Source organism: Labeo rohita, chromosome 1, assembly GCF_022985175.1.
Source record: "Labeo rohita strain BAU-BD-2019 chromosome 1, IGBB_LRoh.1.0, whole genome shotgun sequence".
Taxonomy (NCBI): Eukaryota; Metazoa; Chordata; class Actinopteri; order Cypriniformes; family Cyprinidae; genus Labeo; species Labeo rohita.
The window spans coordinates 25,062,295-25,074,658 of NC_066869.1; the positions used below are offsets into that span (position 1 = coordinate 25,062,295).

At 36.6% G+C, this 12,364-nt stretch overlaps 1 protein-coding gene across 2 annotated transcripts in view; it reads left to right on the forward strand.

Moving 5' to 3' along the window:
* The window catches only part of glra3 (glycine receptor, alpha 3), a 60,433-nt gene that overhangs the window by 42,240 nt on the left and 5,829 nt on the right, over nucleotides 1–12,364 (forward strand). For both annotated transcript variants that reach the window (XM_051106097.1, XM_051106106.1), the window contains exons 5-8: nucleotides 430–512; nucleotides 2,689–2,826; nucleotides 10,367–10,581; nucleotides 11,043–11,192. In XM_051106097.1, the coding sequence (XP_050962054.1) occupies nucleotides 430–512; nucleotides 2,689–2,826; nucleotides 10,367–10,581; nucleotides 11,043–11,192 (586 nt within the window). The remainder of the gene's footprint in view (nucleotides 1–429; nucleotides 513–2,688; nucleotides 2,827–10,366; nucleotides 10,582–11,042; nucleotides 11,193–12,364) is intronic.

Sequence of the window (12,364 nt, forward strand, 5' to 3'; positions counted from 1 at the left end):
GCTGGAGTTAATAGTGAGAGCTAAATTATGTCCGGCTTTTGAGGAGATATGACGGAAAGCTGTGCAGATGTGAGACGACAGAGGATTCACTCTAACTGAAATCCACGTGGTGCCCTGAGGGAGAAGGAGCGTAATTAAAACATGGCCAATCTGCGGCTGTCAGACTCGTCTCTCCTATGCTTTAGTGGCTCCGTTCAGAAATCCCACCACTCTTGCAGCTTCACATGCTCAAAGCCCTTCACTTTGATTTCCTTCTTTGTCTGAGTTGTGGATTTACACATTACCCATTCAGAGAACGTAGATGGAAATCCATTTACATTTCTTACACATATAATTTTTCTTACCATATTTTATACTTGAGAAGCACATATCAGAAACAAGGTCTGTGTGGAATTTTTAAAATCTATGCTTTTTCCATTCAATTTTTAGACTGACTCTGACGCTCTCATGTCCGATGGATCTGAAGAATTTCCCCATGGATGTGCAGACGTGCATAATGCAGCTGGAGAGTTGTGAGTAATCTCGTATGACCTCCTCTCATCAAGAGCTTGTTACGTAACTCCCCCACCCCTCGTTCAGATTTGTGTGGAAAGCAGACACTGTTTCTCATTTCATAATATAAAGTCAGCCGGTAGCCAGAATGAGGTAAATAGCAAATTTGATGTAAAGCATGTTTGGCATTGCCATTCACCTGGCAGGGTCATAGTAAATTATGTCATTAAGGAGGGGCAGGACCCTGAAGACACCCTTAAAGTCATCATGGAGAAGCTATATACCATTCTAGACAGTAAATTAAGGACATATAGACAAGACATTCTCTCTACAGACTAAGTGCAGAGTGCCTGGTTAAAGATTAGTGAAGCTAGTGGTCAAAGTGTTCGGTATATTATTCCAAGAGCTTTCTGTCGACATGAAAACATGCCACAGCTCGCTGGATCTCCACCATGATGATGGTGCTCTAAGCCGGAGTTGAAGCTTTTAAAGAAAGGCCCCATGTTATGAGGAATCTGTCTTCATAACTACATATTTTAGAGTGTCCATGTTCATATCATTATGAGAGTGGCTCACTGAGAGGCAACAATGACAATGTTAAATTGAAGAGATCGTCTCTGTTGGAAATGGTTAGCTCATTCATTAGAATAGAATAGAATAGAATAGAATAATGAGCATATAGTACCACCAAGAGAAGCAAGTGACACCAGAGCTATATGAAGAAGTCAGAAACAGAGATAATTATATCCGCCATTTCAACATCACACCATACATTTTCCGGTGGAGTTGCAGCCCTTAGGATATTGTGCTGGTGAACTGCTTAATGATTTGTGATATGATTTGTGTTTATGTTGAAGCTATATGTCTTTTTATTATGAATTGCTTTTAGCATGCTTTATGGCTGTATGGTTTGGAAGCCCGTTTCCACCACTGAATAAAGATTTTTGTGACTTTTTATCTTACAATTTAGCTCACTTTGTTCTCGCAATTTCGAGTTTATATCTTGCAGTTCTGAATTTTTTCCCAAATTTCATGACTTAAACTCACAGTTGTAAATTATGAAGTCAGTAGTGCATGATATAAACTCACAATTCAGAGAACACATTATTCTTTTTTCCCCTTTTTAGAATTGGACTAGAACTTGAACTTGCAATTATGAGTTTATATCTCACAATACTGAGAAGAAAGGCAGAATTGCGAGAAAAAAGTCAGAAACATAAATTTGGAATTGTGAAAAAAGTCAGAATTGCGAGATACAAACTCACATTTGCAAGAAAAAAAAGTCAGAATTGCAAGATGCAAACTTGCATTTGTAAGAAAAAGAACTCAGAATTGCAAAAAATTCATAGTTTTGTAAAAACGACTTTATTTCTCACAGTTAGGTTTACATCCCGCTATTCTGAGAAAAAAAAAGTCAGAACAGTGAGTTCATATTGTGCGTTTATATCAAGGAAATGTAATCAGAAAAAAATCTGAATTGCAAGTTTGTATTACGCAATTCTGAGAAAAAAAGCTATTTTTTCACTCACAATTGTAAGAAAAAAGTCAAAATTGTGAGAAAATCTCGCAATTACCTTTTTAATTCTTTATTCAGTGGTGGAAACAGGCTTCCTTAGTATGGTCATAGTTCAAAGATACATACATTTCTTAGTCAACAATGAGAACAAAAAAAGAAAACTTTTTTTTAAGTTTACAAAAATCACATGAGTGCCTTAGAATCGATCTGAAAAAAGTCAGTGATCATGAGATGACTCTGAAGTTATTGCTACTATCTGTCTGAAGTGTAGTTCAAAGGTTTCATAATGCTCTAACCTTCGTTCTACTGAAATCTGCATTATTATATTAAAAAAAAAAAGATGTTAGATCTTAAATTAAACAATCAGAATGGTTTAACTAAAGAAACAGTTCACCCAAAAGCTCAAAATTCTGTCATTATTTATTCATACCAGTGTTGTTTACAGAACACAAAATGAATATTTATGAAGATTCAGTGTATTCAAGTTTGAAATGACATTGAGTGCAAGTAATTAATGACAGAATTTGTAAGTAAAAGATCCTTTAATGAAAGTGCAAGCTGTTGGAATGTTTTCCGAATAAGGGAAGGGCTAAATTTACAACATGAACCTCCCAATATGAAATGGCAATACTGAAAACAAGCATGTAAAATCTAAAACAATTCTCTGTCTTTTTTTTTAGTTGGCTACACAATGAACGACCTGATCTTTGAGTGGCAAGAGAAGGGACCTGTACAGGTGGCCGAAGGATTGACCCTCCCGCAGTTCATCCTCAAGGATGAGTCTGATTTAAGATACTGCACCAAGCACTACAACACAGGTAATTTTCAAACCTTGCTATATGACAAATTTTAAATAGCTTGACAGAAGCTGTTTAACTCCAAATGCTCAGCAACATGCATTATTTACATAATACAGAGTGAATAAGAAACAACTTTTTTCATACTAGATTTACTACATTATAGTCCAGCGGTTCTCAGCTCTGAAGAACACACCGCTCTCCACATTTTGTGTCTCTCTTATCTGACACACTTGGTTCAGTTCAAGGAACTCTCACCTAACAAACTGACCATCTGAATCAGGTGCATCAAATAAGGAAGAGATGCAAAATGTGCAGAGAGGTGGGTTTCCTGGACCGGAGTTAAGAATTACTGGTTCGGTCCATATGTAAATTGAATTTTGATTGTTTCATGCCTTCAAAAGCCATTAATTTACAGCACATAACACACTGCATAATCTCGTTCATGGTTTTCAAGGATGATGTGATGTCATGCAACCTGTCCATGTTGGCATCTGGCTAATTTGGCTAGCTTCAACTATGTGACAGATGGAATTTCCTACAAAATAGAGTTCAGCTGGATGTACAGTCTTTGACAACAACAAAATATAAGAATAAGGTTTTATTTTGTTATATTAAGCAGGATTATACAGTATAATAGCATTAGTTGCATTTATCATTGTTCTTCTCTACTGCCCTAAACACTGTCAGCCCAGACATGTGACCTATTTTTTTTTACAGCCACCAGTCGTGAATCACTAATTTAGAGGAACAGGAGAAAACTGTGAGAGGTGAAGAGAAAGTCAAGAATTCCAGGAGAATGTTCTTCAATTAATCTTACTTTAATGAGATGCAAGGTTAAGGAGCAGAGAATATATGATAATAATTGGAAAAGCTTATCAGATCTCTCAGTGTCTCAGTTATGCATCTGTTGTGCACACCTGGCTTTATCATAATTGATGCGCAAACATCAAGTGCGTGAGAGAAAAAACACTGTCAGTAGGTGCATTTCCATTACAGATTTGCACAAAACTTTGGCGAGATCTTATAAATCATCGCCTTGGAATTATAAGGTTCTATCTGACACTTTTGTCAAAATTGAGTTATTCACATATTCTTATTCTGTGACTTATTAACATTATGTGGTGTTTCTTTTGTAAGCTGTGTACATTTGGGCCTTTTTTTAGAAAACAAAAAGGGTTCTATCTACAGAAGTCTACGGAACCCAAAATCTTTGAAGCTCGATATCTCAAAACTGCTCAGAACGCAGACAGAACCTTATAATTCCAAGGCAGCGGAGAAATGTAGATAAAATGACAGCGTTTCCATTAAACAATGTTATGCGACTAAAACATAATTTTTTCCTCCTGCGATAAGTCGTGGCAATGGATTTTGGCTATATTTAATCAAAGGAGGCGTATACATACACCTTTACAGAAGCAGCGTGGAGAGCCACTTCTGAAACGTGCAAGGTGCAGCTGGTACAAACACAAGCACTGACTAGAGTGGCCACGATCAGCTCTGGTGGCCGCATCAGAGCCGTAACGGGCCGAAGACATGTGCAGTGTAAACTGTCTAACGATTAATGGCAAGGAAAGCCATGTATGAAGTGTTCCTTGGAGATTATAGTACATTGAAGAATGATCATAAGACTTTTGAGATACGCCATGTGACCTATAAATGCAAAAAAACACTTCTATTGCAGTTTTGCAAAATATTCCTCTTTCAAATTGCCTGAAAAACCACCTCATGCGACTGTAGAAACTGTGCGTTATGATGTTTTTTTTTGTTTGTTTTTTTGCGAAATTGACACATTTCCATTAGGTGTATTTTCACTTTACAATTTCAATTTGTGCAATCAATAGAATGGCCTGAATTTTATGTAGCACATTTGGATTAGCGACCTACAAGTAAAAACAAAAATGAAATGTAGTAATCTTCATAACACATAACACATGCACAATATAAGCAAAACTGGTCAAAACACATGTCATAAGACTTCTAAGAATTAACAAAGAAAGACTTTAAAAACAAAAAAAAATCAGGATGAGCTTTGTACATTGTTGGGTCTTCCACAAGTTGGGTCTTCATGAAATGTCTGCAGTATAGTTTGGTTAAAATTCCTCAGTGGTCATGTAAAACAACACCCTTTTTTACCTTGTCAAAAACAGTTCTGTTCACAGTGACCTGGTTCAGTGCATGTCTCTTTAAATGATAATGAGCCACCGCTCACCCCGCCCCTCTCTTTTTTTGTTTTTTGTGTATTTGGTGGCGCCTTACCATCAAAAACAAAAGTAATCCACTGCATCCTCAGTGGCTCTCGTGTTTCTAATGTTCACTTTCACAACCAACTACAAAAAACCTGCACTGCTTACAGGACATTGTTGGACAATGGTGGACAGCATACAACTTGCTGAGCGTAGAAATATGCTAAAACGGGACAGTCCATCAGCAGTCGTAGGCAGGGCCTCAGAAAATCAAAACGGCTTGATAATTGAGACCGTTTAGTTTTTGGGGGATTAAAAATAAAGGAGTAAATGCATTTTTATCATTGTAGGGTGCTTCTATCCACACACTGCTAAGTTACATTTATATGCAAACACCATGTGAAACTGCATCCAATGTCCCCTTTAGGAGACTTGTCAGATCTAATCAGTCAGTATTCCTATTTTCTTCATTCTGCTTGCATTTGAAACCTAATATTACAGTCATATCGATAGTGCACTTATCAGAAGACATAAGCCACACAATCCTGGCTGAAGAGGTGTGTGCTGTGCTTTTGTCTCCTTGTGTGTCTTGCCTCAGAGGGACTTTCTGACAGGATGAATGACAGATGCTGGTGGGTCAAGGTCAGGTTGCCTCAAACAATTGTCCACAGTATATAAGGACAAAATGAGAGAGAGACCACCCGTAAAAGACTTGGGTCTTACGGAATGGAAAACCGCAGGGGAAATAGAGAATGGGAGGGTAAGAACGCTTAGGATTCAAAGGTCTCTTTTTCCAACAGGAAATCTCTTGGCAGTTGTGTTTGGGGCACAGTGTGCTTCTATAGGGAGCTACATGTCAGTCACATTATTCCCTGGACTCCCTTTCAAATTTCTCACTTAGTAATTGAATCAATATTGGTGCACAAAGGCATATTGATATTGATTATGTCGAGAATCCAAATAAAAGGTAAGACAATTGCAAAGCTCGCTGCTAATATCTGTAGCTTTAAATATAGTTTAGGAATAACATACTTCCTGTATGTATTCAACAGGGAGCACTAATATATTGTATATGCATTCATATATATTAAATAAGCCTCGTCTTTTCAGGAAGAAAAATAAGAAACCATCTGCCTCATATTGGAGGCAAATAGGATTATATGTCTTATGTGCTATGCAATTCAGAGTCAAGAACTCCCATGAAAATCATTATTATAAATGTCATTCATGTTGTTTTAGTTTACTTACATCATGAGTATAAAGTCCAATGCTATTTTTCTCCCTTTCTTTCGCTTCATTCTCTCTTTTTTTCTTTATACACTCCCTCTCTCCCTCTTTGGAAGTTACCATGCAATGCTTTGTTGATATTTCTTAATACACCTGCAATAAAGGCCACAGGTCCAAGCCTGCAGACAAACACTGTAGCACAGCAACCTTTTAAAAAGGCTTCTGGTTGGTAAACTGTTGTGTTTAATGCGGCTCTATCTAGGCCAGCAGGGTGCAAAAGTGCTGAAATGCTGTCAAAATGTTCAATCAGAGCAGAGCAAATAACTAATGTAATCCAGGCTGACAAAATGGATAACTTTGAGTGATTTAGTCTCTGGCTTCAACAGTGTTCTACAACATTTTTCATTTGATTGTTTGAATGCATTTTTAGAGGTATTCATTCACGGTGACCAGTACACAATATGTTGATCTCTTAGCATATTGGCCACAGGCATCTCCGCTTGATTGAAAACCACCATACCCCTGTTACATCTATATAGTAAGGAATCAATAATTCAATACTCAACACATTTCATTTCACTGACAGACCACAGATTTGTCAGTCTGTCACATTATGAAAATATACTGCACTTTTTTATATGCTGGTGTTACACATTGCAAGATAAGACTTGGATCTGTCAGACAAGCAAGCAGAATAATAATCAACGTATTACAATTTACTGCAAGCATTCTTTCCCTATACATTCATGTATAAATTAAATACCTATAGGCCTTTTCCTATCTTATTACTCATACAACCAGCCCCCGATGACCTTGGGGTTTCTATACCAAAGGGTACAGGAACACAATAGATGCTAAAAAATATTCACATCATCATTTAAACACCACAATGACGTTTTACTTTCACCTTTGGTTCATTAACACTTCTTTAAATGTGATCTCCCCTCTCCAGTGTGACAGCATGGATACAGGGCCTTCTGCATGACTGCTTACACATTTCCTCCACTGCCACACAAGACTTCCTGCTCTGTCATGTAGTTCTGCACACTCATACATTTGCTCAGAGCTCCCGCATCTTCCGTCAGTTGAGTCATGAGGGATGTGAAATAACCACATGGCACAACTTTAGTGATGTCACAGCGGGTTTTCATCCCTGAGCTAATGCAGAACAAGCCCATCAGTGAAAAGATGGAGGATCCTTTGGGTTTCCTGAGTATGTAAATTAAGTAGTGCACTAAAAAAAATTAATCTCAGTCCAAGCACCAAAAATGCAGGTACAGGTTTCCACGAAAACATTAAGAAGCACATTGATAATAATAAGAAATGTCACTTGAGCTACAAATCATAAACAATGCCAAGAGCGTGAGTTTGATTCCCGTTTTAATGTGTTTCGCCGTTCATTAAAACGCTTTGAATATCAAGCAAGTCGCTTTCAATAAAAGCACCTGGCAAATGTATATATAGCTGAAAATTAAGAACTCCCTGACAGCTATAATGTGGGTTCTTGCACACACTTTTGATGGAAAATTATGGCATATGACTGCAACATATCTAACTTTAAAATCATTCACACAAATAAGCAAAACGTTGTATGTGTTAACCAGCTAGATAGAAGTAGGATATGTAAATCAACAGGCAACAACATTCACTATATTACAGAAATATTTTTTTTTTAGACATAAAAACACATCTACAATCACTGAATATAAAGCCACATTCTCATACAGTACATCATGCTAAAACCAAACTGAGCTTATTATGACTATTTCTTATAATACTCAGTATTAACATCAACATTCATGTTTACACAGATCATGTTTTCAGGCCATTTGAAGTTTGATTTTGGCTTGACAAATTGGTTATATCTGTGTATGAGTTGTTTACTTACTTTTTAAAATTAGTCTTCCCATTAATGCCATCATATTGTTCATTCAGACTGATTTGTGAACGTGAAATGTGTACAAATGTGATTTACCGCGTGAGCCAATCACAACCAGTCATATCCAATAATATCACAATGGAGGCATTGCCTCCTCTCATTTGACTTTCCCCCATTCACTCTCAATTACCCCCCACCAAACTCACTGCACACTTTAGGGAGTGTGTAAAACTCAACGATCTCGGGAGGCGAGAGTCACAGACTCATGCTGTAACTTTACCTGCTGATATCGCTGTTGGGGTGATTTATATGCTTTTTAAGTCATATTTAGTCATTTTTGCATTGTTTTATTTTTGTACTGCTGTACGTTATGACTCAGAAACTGGGGAGGTTAATTAAGTTCATTAGTTTACATGAGTCTACAATCCACTGTAATATCCCAGGATAGTTTATTCTGCTGGGTTGTTTCGTGAGCCTGCAGCACATCCCACTTCTCTCCTGTGAATGTTAGGTGCTGTCAGGCTCCATAACACAGACTGTCTCCTGGTTTTTGTTCTTTTCCCTTTCCTCTTCCTCCTGTTGTTGTTTCTCTCACCTCTCTCACTTAGTCTCTCAGGGGTTTTACTCTCAGGTCACCTCAACTACAGCGTTGACAGCTCCAACCACCTAAACTCCTGAGGAGACTAGAAGTGTGTGTTTGTGTGAGAGAGTGAACAGGTTACATTCCAGAGGGAGCATTTCTGTGTCAAACACACTTTTACACAACTTCTAAACAACTACTTGTTTAGGCACATATTAAATATTGCATACCTGTGTAGTTTTAAGCAAGCATTCATTATCTGGTTCTAAATAAACATTAACATTTAGGTTTACAGATGTTTAATTCATTTAATGAGTTTAAGTGTTTTTTTTTTTTTTTTTCTTGTCCCCAAGTGTACTCCAGCTAGAGAGAAGGGCAGTCTGGAATATTACCAAGCAAAAATCTCCCAGGCACTTTGGAACAAAAGAGACAGAAATAGTGAAAGCCGTCTCCCTGCTTTTCAGGAAAGACAAGCCTCGCAGAAATTTGTTTTGAGAGAGGAAAAGGCTCAGTAGCAGAGTACAAAAAGACAGGCTGCAGCTGAAAGCTCTCAGACCTTTTAAGTAGGTGCTCTCTACCTTGCATGAGGATTTTGTATATATAAACGTAGCCATCTCTAATGGCTCTCTACAGCCGTTCACCAACCACACATGAAATAAATATCTATGTTTAAATGTAAATAGTTCACTTTCAGTTTGTGACATTATGGTTTGGCAACATGTTCGACAAATTACATTTTTCTTTATATTATTTTCAGACTAAAACAGGTCTTTGTGATCCTTCACCGACACTTGAGTAACATTGTAACTTCATAACATAACAAAAAGATGGCATCGAAATTAACTCGAGTCTAAAAGTCAAGTCTAAAATACTAAAATCATTTATTTAGCGTAAATAAACTAATTTATACCAACAAAATTAACTTTTATGGGTTAAATCAGTTAGAAACAGCTCTTTAAAGTAACAACTGCAGGTTACCACGTATTACAGGGTTAATTTCTCCAAGAGACCTTTATATTAATATGAATAAAACTGTAACATTTGTATAATTTTTTTGTTAAATTTTAACTGTTTTTTTTTTTAAGCAAGGATGCATTAAATTGATCAAAATGACAGTAAAGACTTTTAAAGTGAAAAATAGCTCAAATAATAGCTGTTGTTTTAAACTTTCTATTCATAAAATAATCCTGAAAAAGATTAATCATTGTATATTAAGCAGCACTGGTTTCAGCATTGATAGCAATAATAATAACTGTTGTTTGAGCAGCAAATCAGTGCATCATAATGATTTCTTAAGGATCATGTGACACTAAAGACTGGAGTAATGGCTGCTTAAACTTCATCTTTACCATCACAGGAATAAATTACATTTTAAAATGTATTCAAAAAGAAAACAGCTGTTTTAATTTGCAAATAAAACACAATTTAACTTACTGTATTTTTGATCAAATAAATGCGACTTTTGTGAGCATAAGACTCAAACTTACTGAACCTTTGAACAGTATTGTGTATATCACTATCATTTTTAATCCCCTCAAAAAAAAAAAAAAAAAAATTAAACACTTTTGCTTTTCAAAATGCATTAGTGGTCCTAGTAAAACCGCAAAATAACCAAATCTACCAGGTCTTAGCAGCACAAACCCTCATCTATAGTTTCAAACGTCCTCTCTCCACTTTTCTTTCTGCTAGGCAAGTTCACATGCATCGAGGTACGTTTTCACCTGGAAAGACAGATGGGCTACTACCTGATCCAGATGTACATTCCTAGCCTGCTCATTGTCATCCTCTCCTGGGTCTCCTTCTGGATTAACATGGATGCTGCTCCTGCACGTGTCGCCCTGGGAATCACCACAGTGCTCACAATGACAACTCAGAGCTCTGGATCCAGGACATCCTTACCTAAGGTCAGAGTGCAAACAATTAAAGCAAGACCCTTACTCACATTCATCAAAAATCCTGCATCACTGGTCAGTATTAGGGTATAAGTTCTACCAGCACTTCCACACATCTCTTTTTCTGCCATTCATTCTCAGTTATCATTTATTAATGCAGTCCAGAGTGGAATGTGCAAAGTGCATCCATGTGTGAAAGCAGGCAAGGAGTGTGTATTGCATATTAAAAACTCATAAATGCTACATTGAGTTATGTAACGCAATTAAACATTCCAGAAAATAGGCTTTTTCACCTGCCAGAGAATTATCTGTGCTTCATAGCGGTTATATTCATACAATTATTGTTGTTCAATAATAAAACAAATGGACTGTTGTTGGATGGAATGAAAAAGCAAAGGCTAACATTTAACATGACATTGAAAGGTAAATGAGGTATATGAGAATGAATGTGTTTGTGTTCTTCTGCCGTGCAGGTGTCTTACGTGAAGGCTATTGATATCTGGATGGCAGTGTGCTTGTTATTTGTCTTTTCGGCCCTGTTGGAGTATGCTGCAGTCAACTTTGTTTCACGGCAACACAAAGAACTCTTACGATTTCGACGGAAAAGGAAGAAGTCTGGCAAGGTATGGTCTGAACCCCTTGTTTTGTCAAGTATTGAGTGTCACACTCAAATGTTAACGGCTGTGTCCATAATCCATCAAAACCATGAAAGTTAAAGAAGGTTTTGAAGCAAATGTTAACATGAGTGCTGACGCACGCCGGGTGACGCAGGTAATTGCAGTACTTTGGAAAAACAACAAGACTGCGAACATGATATTGCTTGTAGGTCTATAAAAATAGAAAGGTAATATTGAGCAACTTACATTTTAAACACTGAAACTTGTTGTTTGGTTCTGTGATTTGAACGAACCGATTCAGTGAATGATTCAATGAATCACTCATAAAGGCAGCCAGTTGTCGCCTTCTACTGGAGTAACGATGTAAACCACAGAAAGTTTCTTTGGAATCAAATAATTTTAGGATTTAAAGATAAATTTAAAAAAAAAAGTATTTAAAATAACTGACATTCTTTGTGAAGTTCAATTGTGACCTTGGACCACAAAACCAGTCATAAGGGTCAGTTTTTTAAAAAACTGAGATTTATACATATGAAAGCTGAATAAATAAGCTTGATGCATTGCTGCATGGTTTGTTTGGACAGGACAATATTTGGCCGAGATACAACTATTTGAAAATCTGGAATCTGAGGGTGCCAAAAAATCTAAATACTGAAAAAACTGCCTTTAAAGTTGTCCAAATGAATGCTTAGCAATGGACATTACTAATCAAAAATTAAGTTTTGATATATTTACAGTAGGAAATTTACAAAAATATCTTCATGGAACATGATTTTTGACATAAAAGAAAAATCTATAATTTTGACCCATACAATGTATTGTAGGCTAATCCTGCAAACATACCCGTGCTACTTATGACTGGTTTTGTGGTCCAGGGTCACAATTAATAAAACAGATTATCTGGGACAGATTATCATATTATAACACAAATGTATGTATTTAATCATGTCAGTATTAAAACTTTCTGAACTAGACCACAGCAATAGCCTACATTATTTGTCAAAACATTGCGGGAAAATCTAGAGAAAAAAGGTAAACAACATTATTTTAGCACTTTTAAAAGAGAAAGCAGACGCACAAATTTAATTGGTCAGTATTAATTCTGATAAGTGAACCCAATAACATTCACAGCACTAAAACAAAAAGTGAATTTGAAAATCCTAAGGAAAGAAGTTTGT